This window comes from Urocampus carinirostris, chromosome 1, assembly GCF_059441175.1.
Source record: "Urocampus carinirostris isolate Australia breed hairy pipefish chromosome 1, RoL_Ucar_1.0, whole genome shotgun sequence".
Classification (NCBI taxonomy): domain Eukaryota; kingdom Metazoa; phylum Chordata; class Actinopteri; order Syngnathiformes; family Syngnathidae; genus Urocampus; species Urocampus carinirostris.
In genome coordinates this window covers 14,003,998-14,020,000 of record NC_142349.1, presented here as the reverse complement: position 1 = coordinate 14,020,000, position 16,003 = coordinate 14,003,998, and the positions used below count along the sequence as shown (strand labels likewise).

General features: G+C 37.8%; 1 protein-coding gene across 1 annotated transcript in view; it reads right to left on the bottom strand.

The window, feature by feature from the left end:
* Positions 1-16,003, bottom strand: part of LOC148373628 (collagen alpha-1(XI) chain-like) — a 94,654-nt gene that overhangs the window by 77,009 nt on the left and 1,642 nt on the right. Inside the window, exons 2-3 of the mRNA XM_088327490.1 lie at positions 4,151-4,315; positions 7-220 (exon numbers count right to left, since the gene is read on the bottom strand). Of these exons, the coding sequence (XP_088183616.1) occupies positions 7-220; positions 4,151-4,315 (379 nt within the window). The remainder of the gene's footprint in view (positions 1-6; positions 221-4,150; positions 4,316-16,003) is intronic.

The window sequence follows — 16,003 nt, the reverse complement described above, 5'->3', positions numbered from 1 at the left end:
ACTCACTTGCCGTCAGCCAGGTTGATAGAGCGAAACAGGGGGTATTCCTCGGGCGTTGGCTTCCCGTATTGGTCCTCGTACAGGAAGACAGGAGCTCGGCCTACCTCCACGCCCAGCTGCTGGATCCCTTGCTGGTTGTACACAGACAGCAAGAAGGACTGCAGGCCTGATTTGGGCTTGACAGTGAACATGATGGAGAAGTCCTCTGGGAAAACTCCGCCTGGAAGGGTTACCAAGGATAATTGATCATGGTCAGAAGGTACAATATGGGTGAGATAGCCAGTGTTGGGACTAACATGTCACACAACCCTTAATCCACCAGCAACATGCAATAAGATTGGGCATGTTTGTACATACAAAACTTCTTTATAACAGCTTAAGAGGGTTGGCTTGTATGATATTATATATGGTAATTTGCAACAATATATTACTTTCAGAGTAACGTGCTACATTTAGGTCTCAATACTCTGGGGAATAAGATAATTTATTTTTAAAAATAAGTAACTATCATATTTTCTTGACTATAAGTTGCATTTTTTTTAATAGTTCGGCCGAGAGTGAAACATACACTCCTGTCCGACTTATATATGTTTTATCCTTAATTATGCATTTTTTGGCTAGTGCGATTTCTAATCCGGAGGGATTTGTATTACAGAAAATACAGTAGTAACCATAACTGACTACAGTCTTTCAGTAACACACTGAGATAGCTATTTAGCCTGATAACTAGCACTCGATATCTCATTATTCAATTGTAAATTGGGTAACATCTGTATTAATATCAACATTGTCAAGTAATAAACCAGTTTTGTGAGAGTATTTTTATCTAGCAAGGATTTTGTAGGTTTACTTACTAAAGTATGGAATTTAGTATGAAGTCGGAAAGTTTACTTTCAGTAATTATGACAGCTACATAACAGCCAAGAGAGTTTTTTTGTGTGTGTGTGAAAGTTAAACTAGTTTATGGCTCTATGTAAAAGCAAACAAAGTAATTAAGTTAGTATATAATCAAAAATAGGACTACATAATAGTAGTTGATTTAAAGATAAATTACTTGTCTGTTGAGTTTAGCTCTGCGAAACAGAAAGATAATGTCCCTACATGGGTAAAACAGATTAAGAACATGCTAAGAATGTGTTTAAAAAACTAAATAAAAATAACTCCAGTATTCCAACCAAAAGACAGCCTTGAAATAAAACTAAATCGGGAAAATTTGTATTTCAAAATAATGAAAGGATGAGTCTAATTTATGACCTATTTTGAAAAAATATACATGAGAACTATTATTTTGAATATTATTTGGACAATGTTGAATGGTTGGACACAATTTTAAACATCATGTTTGCGACTTGATTAGATCAGGATTTAGCCAATAAGAGGACTGGTAATGCTTTATTTAGCGTTTGAAAATTGTTGGATTGAGCTCAACTTGAAGTAAGAAAGCATGGCTTGTGATGCAAGAAAGTTGTAATAACTAAGTTTCGACTGCTATAATGTTGGCATTTTGTTTTATTGTAAGGGATGAGGATTTCGATTTAGCATTAAAGCTACTTGTAGCACAGTGTGACAGACAAATTCCCCATCTTAACTTCAGCGTACAGTCTAAAAGATATGTGTTAATCTTAATGGCATGGAGACATTTAGTTTGATAGGAGGAAAGGTCTTGCAGCGAAACACATGGGTTGGGCTAAGTGTGAAGATACCTCGGCATAAGTACTTCTGATTTAGCTTTGTCTTTAAGATGATGAATCTACATTTGACTTAGAATGAAGGACACAGGGGTTTTACTTTAGTTTGAATATATACAGTATATCTGCAGTCATGTGTGAAGACCTTCACACAAGTGTTTAAAAACAAAACGTCCCAACTCCAGATAACTGCAGTCATAGAAAATCTTGATTATATCCACCAAAAATGCTTTCGAGGAATCACTATTTTGTGGATTTACTGAGGTGCCTGTGCATAAGGCATTCGACTACTCACACGCTCTTCAGGTTGAGACGCAATGCGTCATGGCAGGCTTCTGTGTCTGGTAAAACAAAATAGCCAGACAGTTTCCAACAGCATGCCAACTGCCGCATAGTGGAGACTGGCAGCAATTAAACTTGATAAGTGGGTGCACTGTAATGACGCTGGCAGTTTACACTTTATTTAATCACAAGTTGTGTGTCACCGCTTTTCCACATATGATAGGATAACACGAAGCGGGTGTTGCTCTTTGTTAATAGGAAGATTGAACAATGGAAGCTGTTGATTGAGACCGTATGGCAAAGCTTTATCCAATCATGAGGCATTTTATGTCTTTCGGTGAAATAAAATTGAATACATGTTCTCCTATTTTTCACTGACAACCTTAGTAATCTGTCATTGTCTGATGCCTGGCTGTATTTGTTTTGGATCAGGGTTCACCAACCTTTTTGAAGCTGATAGCTACATCCTGTTATTGATTGGCCTGAAGGGCTACCAATTTAACAGTGGTGGGCTGTCAGGGCCAGCGATGCCTTCTATGCTGGCCCAAAAAATATCTGAATCGTGTGATGTTAATTATGTTTTGTCCATGAATACTTATTAAGTAATTCCAAACTGTGTGTCAGTTTCCTTTCATAGCTTTTCCCCTGGTTGCGCTGCTTCTATGTGTGTGCTTTCATACTTAAGCATTTGACCAATCACATTTCAGACATTGCTTATTGCCATGGTCAAAGATCTATAAGGAGGTTCTGATAGCCCTGTAGTATAACATAAGTGCAGAGGAAGCAGTTGGTTTAGCCAATGAGATTTCGATTTGGCGAAACCATGGCATTCTAAAAGATGTAAGAAATGCCAGTGCTTTTACAAACCATGATTGGCTAGGGGGCGATAATAGAAGTATCACAACAAAAAGTGACGAAAAAACAAACCAGCATTGTGTCCACTGCTTCTGTCAAACATTTTCAGTCCTGAATTGGGTAAAATCTTATGCCAGAAATACAAACAGGCACGCTCCACTTTCGGCATCAGCTTTGATGGTGGAAAAAAAAAACTTTTGATGGAACAGAAACGCATGTCTTATTTGTACGACAGACTAATATCAATCTTTTTGCACAAACAAATTCGATTTTTTTTCATGGTTAAAATTTGGCTATATTACTAATTAATAGTGAAATTCTATGGGGTTATTACTGATGTTTTTTTATATTTGTCACGGCTGTAGCAGCTGTAAATTGTATAAAGCCGTAAAATAGTTATCGAGGGTTGGATTGATTTGGACGTAGCAACCCAAGTGTGTAAGGAGCGGTTCTGCAGGTCCTTCCTTCCTGCAGCTGTCAGACTGTACAATAAGCAGTGCCTCTGATAGACTGCACGACCTCCATGACTTTGCATATTACTGGCCACCTTACTTTAACTGTTTTGCACAAAAGCCATTGAAAATATTCTGGTTTTTGATTTTTTACTTTATCTATCTAAAACTAAATACTGTTCATATTCTAGCTGTTATTCGTTATTTATTATTCACTGTCTTGCTGCTGTACCAAAAGAAATTTCACCATTGTGGGCTAAATAAAGGACTTATCTTATTTCATCTTATCTCTTCTTACTGAGGGCCAAGGTTATGAAATGGAATGCCCTCTACAGCATTTCAATATACATTAGAAAAATAAATATTGTATTACCATAATATCACCAGGTTAAAATTACTAAAAGCTAGGTCAACCACTGAAACATCACCGGTCAGTTAAATATCTAATATGCTAGAAAATCACACATTATTTACTAGAAAATCACTTGTGAGCTATTTTCGGAACCTATCTCCGGGCTACCCAGGTGTTCTTATGAGGGTACCTGGTGCCCGCGGACACCATGTTGGAAACCCCTGTGTTAGATGGATACAACCTTTTTCTCAAATACTGTATGGATAAAGATAAATAAATAAAGAAAACTGGAATCACGTTTGGGTGACCATTCTTTGCCAAATATAAAGGCTTACTTTCACTGAACCACATTGTATTTAAGTAAATCTGAGCAGTTTTTAAACCAAAACCCAGAGTACCAAACTGGAATGAATCATACATCAAATCTAAACACTTCAAATGATCCGTTTATTCTTTCATCTGGATGTATTATGCAACATTGAGAATCTTCAAGTGTTCATTCTAAAAACGGCGATGTTTACCTGGGAAGAGCTGCTTTGTCGGAGCGCTGATCTGAGCGTTCTTGGTTACTCTGTACGCAATATCGGGTTTGGAGCCTCGGCGCATTGTGCAGAATCCGGGTGTTCTCTTGACTCCTTGTGGTGAGCTTTTGAAGTCCAAAGCCTTCAGTACGTCCACTGGCTCGGCTGTGGTAGCAGAAGAAGGAGGTGCAATTCGATTAAAGTAGAACTGTATAGCGATGGTATAGCTCAAAAAGTAAAGTTGAAAAGTTGGAAGCTACTGATTGTGACATTGCTCTCATTTTCAAAAAATAACACCATAATTCCCACTTTTTTATCAAAAAAAAGGACTAGGCAGTTTTAGGAACATATATGTTTATAAGAAAAAGACAAAACAATTTAAAGACTTCAGGAGGCATTTTATCTTTATTTTACCAAACATTTTTCAATGTGTGTTTTTTTTTTAATCTAGAAATTCTTCAGCATACAAGGGCATACTATGACGACACAGTTGTTTTTCAACTGACATTTCTATGGCAGTGTATTCTAATTGTTTTATTACATTACATGAAAGTGCATTTTCCAATTTTCCAAAAGGTTTAATTTAGAGTTTATCAAAAATAAATATAATTTTGCCCAAAAAACTGCACTTATATCAAAACAAAAATGAATCTATTGTATACCCGTAGCTAAACAAAGTTAAAAGGTTGTATGATTTATTATTATGAGATTTCTTTCCTTTTCAAAAAAAAAATGTTTACTGTTATTTAATTTCGTATTCATCGTATTTTCCAGACGATGAATTGCTTCAGATAATAAAAAATGCAACATTAAAAAGGAATAGAAATTATATAAGTCGCATTTTGTGGGGATAAAATCAAACACCAGAAACATACGTGACATCTTGAAAGGCAATTTAAAATTAAAATAAAATAGTAAACAGCAGGCTGTATAGGTGTATGGTATACTGTCGTTACTCGACTGGCATGCCTGGTGATGTCAGTAATGTCGTAACATATTAGGAGTTATTGAGAGAACTAGCATAAAGAACATCTTTACCACACTATCAGTTGTACTCCAAATTACTAAATCCAATGAAATATTCATGCTCACTTTTAAAAATCTTCGACAACTCAGGAGTTAGATGATGTGCCGCTTCCTCTTTTAAGTCGCCTATGTCCAGTGATGGGAATAACATTGTTATAAACAACCCCATTACGTAACAGTGCCATTATTTTCAGTATCAGGGTAATCTAACTAGTTCTCTTTTCCGCCATTACCGTTGGTCAAAAGTGGTGCATTACTTTGAATAAAGATGTTTTCAGCTCTCCTTTTGAGTTGTTTTACGTCACGTCTTTACGGATCATGTCACCATTAAAAATAGCAACTACCATATAGTTAAATAGGTATTATGAAAATAAAGAAAAGGCGAATTGGTAAATGCTTGGGTTGGTTGCAAACAAAACGGTTCTATGAGACGGCCCGTGGAAGTAGGAACCTGCTACCCACCAATAAAGAGCCAGGTCCTTTCGAGACGCTATTCTTCTCTTGGGACTGGTCAAAATTCAATTCTTCCCGGGATTCTGTGCTGTCGACTTTGAATTTTTTGGATATAAAAAAGATTAAAATTGTTTTGTATTTCATCATTATCTTTGTAACTTTATCAATATTTTGATTTAGGTTTCCAGTGTTTTTCAGTGTAAACATTAGAGTGTGAATGTTGCTTTATTTTCCCGTTTTTTAAGTCATTCATAATAATACATTATGAGTGATAATATATGGATTAAACAAAAAAAAAACAACTTGAAGAGTTGATTGGGAGCCGAAAGAGCGGAGCTGAAAAAGACGGCTTTCCAAGAGTGCATGTGTCAAGTAACAGTTTTGCAACCTCGCACACTTGAAGAATCTTGAAAATAGCATCTATTCTCAGCTCTCTGCATTTGAACAATCCGTTCAGCACACTCGTTTTTCTTGCACCCTTCACCCACCCTCTTCTTCTCATCCTCCAAATCATTACCTGCTGCCACATCCACCCATCCATTATCTCCACTGCTTATCCTCAGTAGGGTCGCAGGGGTGCTGGAGCCCATCCCAGCTATCTTTTGGCAGTGGGCAGGGGACACCCTGAACTGGTTGCCAGCCAGTCGCAAGGCACACAGGGACAGACAATTCGCTCGCTCATTCACACCTAGGGCCAATTTGGACCGGTCAATTAACCTAACATGCATGTTTTGGGAATGTGGGAGGAAACAAGAGTACCTGGAGGAAGCCCACGCAAGCACGGGGAGAACCTGCAAACTCCACATAGGAGGTTCGATCTTACGACCTCAGAACTGTGCCGCACACACGCTAACCACTGTGCTGCCGTGCTGCCCCCTGCTGCCACATACGAACCAAAAAAACTTAAAACCATGTAGCTCCTGCAACTTATATATATGTATTGTCTTCCTTATACGGCTTACATAAAGCTTTTGATTTTTGCACTTACAAACATGCTTTTTTTGGTCCAATATGGTTCTTTTAACATTTTGGGTTGCCAACCCACACTCCAGGGAAACAGAGGTGCCGCTAGGTCTGATGAAAACATGCAATAAGAATTGTTCAGGGCCCGATATTATTTTTATAGTAGTAGCAGGTTTCTACAGTTCCTTTTGCTGCTTCCTGCAGTACCCTCCAAACCTCTCAAAACTGTCCAAAAGACTCCTTTTTCATGCCTCGCCCCCTACCCAAAAAATACACACTGCATTCCTCAAGCAAATCCCCCCGTTTTGTGTCCATTTCCCGTCACGTGACGATTTCTATCTGCGATGATAAGAGTGGAAATGAAGCCGGCTGATAGCGTTTGTGCCGTGAAAGAGTTCTTTCAGGTCACTCAGCGTAGAAATATACACAAGTACATATTTTGGCTCTTTTGTGTTAGATTGTCAGGTTTCACTTTTTACTGCTTGTTTTTATATTTAGAAAATTTGGCAACTCCAAAATTTGATTTAAGCTGTTTGTCCAGATTTTTATTTTCCCTTGGGTCACAGGCACTTTCCATGTTTTGGTGCTTTTGTTAAAACTAAAAAAAAAAAATAACGCAACAACAAAACAGCTAATTTCACCCACAGTTCACCAAAGTGGCTTTTCTTGATAGAGATAATTTCTACATAGTGAGTCATTTTATTCTGGGTCACCGTCTCCAAAGCACAGTTTTGTCTATAAGCCATTGAATCTCAAACAGCAATAAGTGTCCTTGGGGTTACTTGACCCACTTGTGGTACTTGAGAATATGTCTCAAAAAGTAAAATATGTGTAAAATCACAGTTCTGCTTTTCAATTTACCTAGACTGCAAATAACATTCCTGACCTAATCAAATAGGCCATCACTAACTTAAAGAAGTGTGAAAAAAATGTGAAATATATATATTTTGCCTTTGTATAGAAAAAATGAGTATTCATATATTTCATGTATACATTCATCTGCTTATTTGGGAATCTGTTAAATGTCATAGCACTACCTTTTATTGCATTATTGTTAAATTGTTTTATGTTTAATTGTCCTGTATGTATACCTGTCAACCTCAATCAATTGCTCCCCGTATTTATATTGCTAGTACCTCTATTAAGAGGTAATAAACCATACTGCAAGAATATTAGCATTTTCAAATTATGTTGTCAGCTGCTAACAGTGAACGATATGTTTCTGATTTGTGTCTAATTCGGCAAGAATCAGTTCGGTCCAACAAAAAACAAGGTTTTTCTTTGAATTTCCTGTACAAAAACTGTTACACAGCGTACACAATTTAAAATGATCAAAAAACGTATAATATATTGGAACATGTATACATTGACAGACAGGTATGCCAATATCGCAACTTAGGCTAGTGGTTCAGCACTAACTCGTAAATGTTTTAACCAATCTTTATATATATATATATATATATATATATATATATATATATATATATATATATATATATAAAATCTATTGTTTTATCTTATTTTTCTCTTTTTGGTTTATCTTTATGTGCAATGTCTAATCTCTTACAAATATTGTTAACCACGGTGGTAAATAGTACACGCTGTCAGCACAAGTAGACTATGAATTTGTTTGTTTCTGATTGATTTTCATATTCATTTTTAATATTTTCTATTAATTAATTTATAAATCTAGTCTTGTGTAGAAAAAGGAATAAAAAATACATTAATAACAGGGGAATGTTTTATCAGTGCTGTTTTTGTTGAAAACCTGATTTGACCCAACTTTACTAAGAATCTAGCTGCGGTGGCCCCCAAGTAAATTGAGTGTGAGACCCCTTTGCTAAAGAAAGATTAAAGCATTTTCAAGCCACGTTTGTGCTTTCCCCATAATGTCCACAACAAAAAAATATCATCTAAGGTAAGGATAGTGTCCTAGAATTATTGTCAACACTATAGTGTAATACAGTATAAGAGCAAGATCATTTTTAACATCATCATTTGACAGTAAAAAAGTTATCTGGAAACAAAGAACCTTTATAAAGAATAGTACATTTATTGTTCAAAGAAATACTTGACCCTGTACCTAGGGTTCTTTGGTTTCAATGTATTTGAAAAATGTGTAAATATTAGTTTCTACATTTCGGGTTTTGACTATTGCGGATCACAACCCCCGCGGAAAATGAGGCTTTACAGTACTCTGAATAGCACAAAATGTGTCTTCAAAATGACCTCAAAATCCTCTGAGTTACAAAATAATTTCCGTGGGAAAAACCTCAAGCGTGACAAGATTATGATCCATGGTCGGTGACTTTTGACCCGTTTGCACATTTTCAAATTTAAAAAGCCTCAAATAAAAACATCCGCCGCTTGATATGGTGTTCAGGTGACGGCACGCAAAGCGAGGGAAGTGCTGATTGCGCTGTTCCTGTATGAGGGGCTGCTGCTGTGTTGAGACGAAAGCTTGAAGTCCACATGCTGAACCTATTATGGGCCTGGCACCCCTCCCGACACACCCCTTGCCCCGCTTTAATAAAACATACACAGGACTAAACTAGAATGGCCCCAACTTTATCCTCTACCTCTGCTTCTGTGACCTGCCTTAGCAAGAAGTTGGGAATTCTTCAGTTGGCTATTTAAAAGTTTCTTGTTTCCAATGATAAATAGCGTGTTTAAAAGATTTAAACCGGTATATACATTACTCCAGGCGCCACGGTGGCTGGGTGGTTAGCGCCAGCCCCACGGTGCAGAGGTTCAGGGTTCAAGTCCAGCTACCACGGCCTCCCCGTGTGGAGTTTGCACGTTCTCCCCTTGCCTGCGTGGGTTTCCTCCCGCATCACAAAAACTTGCATGTCAGGTAAATTGCCTGGTCCAAACTGTCCCTATGTGTGAGCAAGTGAGTTGTCAGTCTTTGTGTACCCTGCGACTAGCTGGCAACCAGTTCAATGTGTCCCCTGCCAACTGCCCTAAGATGACCCCCGCAACCCTACTCGTAGATTGAGAAATGTAGTTTTACCTCACATGAACTTCACCTGGAGGGAACTGACATCATTGTTTGCCATTTTGCCTGTTACGGATACCCCCCAAAACCAATGACCTCTCGAAAGCCCAGACAAAAAAATGAGGAGAAAAAAAATGTGGTTTGGTCACTTTGGGTCTCCAAAGTTTTTATTATTTTTACTTGTGCTTCGTAGCACTCGTTAACGGTTGCATTGCAACATCTAGTGGAAAATAATATGCATTATCCCTTTGCTGATGTATTAATTTGTCAATCTTTGAAAATGTACTGTTTGATAGTCTACAAAGTGATTAGTAGTTAGTATATGGGTGATTATGTTTAACAAGCTTATTAACTACTTGAGTGCTATAACTTGACTTAACTTAGTTTTTTATCCTTGTAATCGGTATAAAATCGGCTATGGCAAGCCACTAAAATAAGACCTGGCATTTTGACATGGCCCTGCTGCTTCGACATGGCCCCGCCTGGTCCAAGACCGAACCAATCATGGGTATTATAGCTTCAGTTTATTATCAACATTGCAAATTGATATTTTGGTCTCTTTGAGTTGTGCTCTAGGCCTGTGAGTAAACTGTATGTAATTGTTCATGATACAGCACCATATTGCTGCAAAAAACTATGTCCAACTGGGCATATGCCAGATATAAAGTTTAGTCCTGGGTTCAGTGCTTCACCAACCTCTTTTAGTTATTATATTATTAGTAGAAAATAATCTATCAAAAGGGAAAAATGGACTTGCATATCCAGCTTAGGGGGCTATTTTTGTACTTGCTGCTCAGACCTCAGAAAATTGCTCTGATTCAGAAAGCAAGTTAACTGTGTTTGGTCATTAATTGAGCCAGAGACATCTCAGAGGTGATTTCCAAAAACAAAACAAAACGTATCGATATTGCGTATAATTCATTCTCAATAAACACAACTTTAATCAAAATACCATGTTTGGGCTGGCAGGGCTTTATGCAATATATCATTTCTGTAAACTTCTCATGACTACTACAGGGAGTGCAGAATTATTAGGCAAATGAGTATTTTGACCACATCATCCTCTTTATGCATGTTGTCTTACTCCAAGCTGTATAGGCTCGAAAGCCTACTACCAATTAAGCATATCAGGTGATGTGCATCTCTGTAATGAGAAGGGGTGTGGTCTAATGACATCAACACCCTATATCAGGTGTGCATAATTATTAGGCAACTTCCTTTCCTTTGGCAAAATGGGTCAGAAGAGGGACTTGACAGGCTCTGAAAAGTCAAAAATAGTGAGATATCTTGCAGAGGGATGCAGCACTCTTAAAATTGCCAAGCTTCTGAAGCGTGATCATCGAACAATCAAGCGTTACATTCAAAATAGTCAACAGGGTCGCAAGAAGCGTGTAGAAAAACCAAGGCGCAAAATAACTGCCCGTGAACTGAGAAAAGTCAAGCGTACAGATGCCACTTGCCACCAGTTTTGCCATATTTCAGAGCTGCAACATCACTGGAGTGCCCAAAAGCACAAGGTGTGCAATACTCAGAGACATGGCCAAGGTAAGAAAGGCTGAAAAACGACCACCACTGAACAAGACACACAAGCTGAAACGTCAAGACTGGGCCAAGAAAAATCTCAAGACGGATTTTTCTAAGGTTTTATGGAGTGATGAAATGAGAGTGAGTCTTGATGGGCCAGATGGATGGGCCCGTGGCTGGATCGGTAAAGGGCAGAGAGCTCCAGTCCGCCTCAGACGCCAGCAAGGTGGAGGTGGGGTACTGGTATGGGCTGGTATCATCAAAGATGAGCTTGTGGGGCCTTTTCGGGTTGAGGATGGACTCAAGCTCAACTCCCAGTCCTACTGCCAGTTTCTGGAAGACACCTTCTTCAAGCAGTGGTACAGGAAGAAGTCCGCATCCTTCAAGAAAAACATGATTTTCATGCAGGACAACGCTCCATCACACGCATCCAAGTACTCCACAGTGTGGCTGGCAAGAAAGGGTCTAAAAGAAGAAAAACTAATGACATGGCCTCCTTGTTCACCTGATCTGAACCCCATAGAGAACCTGTGGTCCCTCATCAAATGTGAGATTTACAAGGAGGGAAAACAGTACACCTCTCTGAACAGTGTCTGGGACGCTGTGGTTGCTGCTGCACGCAATGTTGATCGTGAACAGATCAAAGCACTGACAGAATCCATGGATGGCAGGCTTTTGAGTGTCCTTGCAAAGAAAGGTGGCTATATTGGTCACTGATTTGTTTTTGTTTTGTTTTTGAATGTCAGAAATGTATATTTGTCAATGTTGAGCTGTTATATTGGTTTCCCTGATGAAAATAAATAATTGAAATGGGTATACATTTGTTTTTTGTTAAGTTGCCTAATAATTATGCACAGTAATAGTCACCTGCACACACAGATATCCTCCTAAAATAGCTAAAACTAAAAAAGCCCCACTCCAACTTCCAAAATATTCAGCTTTGATATTAATGAGACTTTTGGGTTCATTAAGAACATGGTTGTTGTTCAATAATAAAATTAATCCTCAAAAATACAACTTGCCTAATAATTCTGCACTCCCTGTATGTTACGGCTCTCTAGACAAGGGATGTCAAACTCAGTTTGGTTCTGGGGCTGGGTACACCCTTTCTGTTCTCAGGCGGGCCAGATCAGTGGAATCATGTAAACTCCAAATATTTAGCTTTGTTTTTCGGTATTTATGCTTTTTTATTCAGTCCACATTAGTAACGTACCCTGAATGTTTTAATCACACAGGGATATTTTCTAAACGCATCACATTTGTTCACAATGGAGAAAAATATGTTTACAATTAGCATTGATTATATTCAGTAGTTTATTTTAACAGTTGAGTGACTGCAGTTTATCATCTGAACCAACTTACCACGGTTTACAAACCAAACACTCCCTTCTAGGGGCTGGATAGCGCATTCGCTTTGCATTTCTTGAAAAACAAATATCATAACTTCAATGACTTAGAAACACTTCTTCATTTGAAGTTTATGCCGGGCCTAATAAAATTATCTAATGAGCCAGATCCGGCCCAAGGATGGTGTGTTTGACATGTCTGCTCCAGGGACTTTATTGATGGCTAGCTGTAAATTGCATAATGATACATTAGTTAGATATTGAATCAAGTAAGTAGCTATGATTTAAAATGTGGGAAAATAGGGCACATTTATAAATAAGTAAAATAAGCACATGTGGCTGTTGAAAGATGGTGTTGAACTATTGCTTCTTGCGACTTTGGGAATACCTTTGTGCATTTCTGCATACCTCAAAGCTTCATATATTCCAGATGTGGCCTATTGCTGAGGACACCCACCCATCTCCCTACCCCCATCCTCACTCAACACTTTCCTTTCTTCGCTTTTCTTCTTCAGACCGCACAGAGCATCATCCCACTCTGGCATTCCAGACGCCCCGGCTCGGACCAAACAGTGAACCGACTAATAACTGCCATCTTTTTAATGCAGTGTTGGCTGACCACTAAGACAGCTCATTTGTCAACATGCGTCGGCACTCTTAAGCAGCGTTAACAACCTCAACTTGGAAAAAAAAGTAGAGGAAAAAGGGATAAACTGCCTAAGGTGTGTGCAGATACATGAAACAAAATGAAGATGAAATAAACCGTCGAAATTAGGGCAATGGAACGCCACATTTGCAGTGGCAGGAAAATTCCACCCCAACTATTCTTTTTGATGTGGATTTGGGCTGTGATTAAATTGAGGACTCTTCTCTCAGGGACTTTTTTCTATTTCCCAATGACAAGAGGAGCTCCAACAAGGTTTGGCAGCAATGAAAGCAATTAAAACGACCCCCACCTCTTGCACTCCTTTCACAGACGCCGCAAATGTCCGCGTGTGCGCATCATGCAATTATGGTGAACTTGCATCTCAATCATGGTGCGACAGGAAGGAGGGTCAAGATAGGAGAGGACACTTGGTTTTAATGATTTGACAATGGATAGAACATAATGCTACTGCTCACATTGACCTTTTTTAAGAAGTAATCCATTCACTCATTTGCAGTTGGTGATATTTTGAAACATGGTTTTCTAACACTGGCACACATTTTTTCTTTAAAAAGTCTTGAGGAACACTGACAAAAAGGGTTATGAAATAATTCCCAGCATCAGTTTCATCTGGGCTTTTTTACGCTAAATGATCATGTCGCCTAAGTTGACAGTAGGTTGCATAATTTGAGGTTAAGGTGTCTGTCAATAGGGCCAAGAAGAATATTTTCTCTATTAAGTATGTGTTGACAATGCCCAACAAAGTTTAAAGAGCCTTTATCATGGTTTCTCATCTGCTTTTATTTTACTTTTAGCAATGCTGTTCCGGGACATGCAGGGCACTAGGATGCTGGAAAGGGGGAGAGCGGATGTAATCAGTGGAAAATCATTTAATGCTTGTCCCTGAGTTTTTTTCTTAGTGTAGCATTACAAGGGTAAAAGTAAGAAAAGGCCTCTTTCAAATACAGTTCTAACCCTAACCCCTAAAGTTTAAAAAAGAAGAGGTTGTTCAACGGTGTCTAAGAAATAAATGCACTTGAGGAATGAGCTGACTAAGGCTGCCATCATGACTTTAAGCCAGGAGATGGCGGTACAGAGTAAATAGGTTTCAAATTCCGGAAAGCACTTTTTATGTTTTAGTTATCATTTTTGATCACCGTAACCTTGAAAGGAATACGTTTATTTATTTTGGTTGATAGTTTTTACCCAAATTTGAGATTTTACTGCATTTTAACCTGTTTCACCATATATTTTCTCATGTCTTTCTTAAAAGAAGTACTTGAATGAGAAAAAAAAAATCAGACAGTAGTACTTTTTTAACTCTTATGCTTTTTTGTGTGTGTAAAATACGAAAATGTTTATTAAAATGAGGAAAATTATAAGCAAGGTGATCAACTTAATCAAAGAAGTAATCTAATATTTACTTGTACCATAAAAAAACATTTGTCTATAAAAAGAAGAACAAAAGAATATGCTCCTACCTACTGATATATATGAATTCAATAGTCGCTGTAGGAAAATAAATATATTGAATATTAAAAATATAAAAATGTATAACATACTGCGGCACACAGCACAAGGCCTCACTGCACTCCACACTGGTTGATAATCACTGATTTAAATGGGCAGTTTCATATTTACTTATATTCATGTATAATTATTTAAACAAACATTGCTGTTGACTATTCATACTGCTCTTTGCATTTAATTCTATGTACCATAAATACAAACTACTTTTTGCATAATAGGTTCATTTTTAATTCCTAAAGTCTAGGAGCAACAATATTTACTGATATCTGATCATTCATTTACTGCCATGGATAGCTATAGTCTTTGAATACCAAAGACAGTTCTATTTGAAGTGGGTTTACTTCAAGGATAATAATTAAGTCAAGAGCCCAATTTATAGTACTTGGAGTAAAAATAGGAGCGCAAAAGCAAACAGTTTTTACTGTGTCTAGGCAGTGTTTAGCACAATGGTGAATTCTAGAGAAACGCCACGTCACACTGGCCGTTCGTGTTATAGGTGAAATTGGCCATTTAATTAAAAACAAAAAACAAAAAATGTTCAATCGACTCCAAACTTTGTGAAAACAGGTTTATGTGGTGAAACAGGTGCCAAAACAGCCATTTAGTTGGTTTTAGTTGAGGTCATGTTTTTATATTTCCTCTCATAGAGTATTAATGGTTGCCCAAAGGTCGACAATATGGTTTTAAAAAAAAAAAAAAAAAAAAAAGATTTATACAAATGCTGATTTTGCTTATACCTACTTCCTCAAAGTATTATCCGACTTACAGCCTGCTTTTCCTAGCCTGTACTCACAACTATGACCAACATTTTTAAAAGAACAATCGCTTATTCAAACAGGTGCAGTATTTTTTTAGTTCAAAGTCTGGTACAGCAGCGCGTAGAAACCTAGAAAACCGTACAAGAATTTTGGAAGACAGCCGTCATCGCAATGTACAATAACCCTCAGTAGCTAGATATATGGCAGGAGATCGGGCAATTGTCATGGATTTATGACCAGTTGGTCAAGATCAATCCTAGGATGTTACTTGTATTTGTAGGCACAGAAAAGAAAGTGCTGCCACGAATGCAAGTCAAACATGTGTCCAAAATTCCAGTTGACCAAGTTGTTTTCCATTCAAATCAATAATTATGATAAACAACAATACAAGCCTAATTGTAAGACTTACATCCAAAGATTAAAATTTTGGCATCTCACTTAACGGTGACCAATGAGTGTGAGTTAATGTGTATCAATGGTGAAGAGTTAGATCTGCTCTAAACATGGCAACAAATGTGAATTTTTGTCTAGCCCTTAACATATCTGGAGTGGATTTATGAGGGGAGCTACTTCGATTAGCCACAGTCAGCTGCATTCCATCCAAGGACA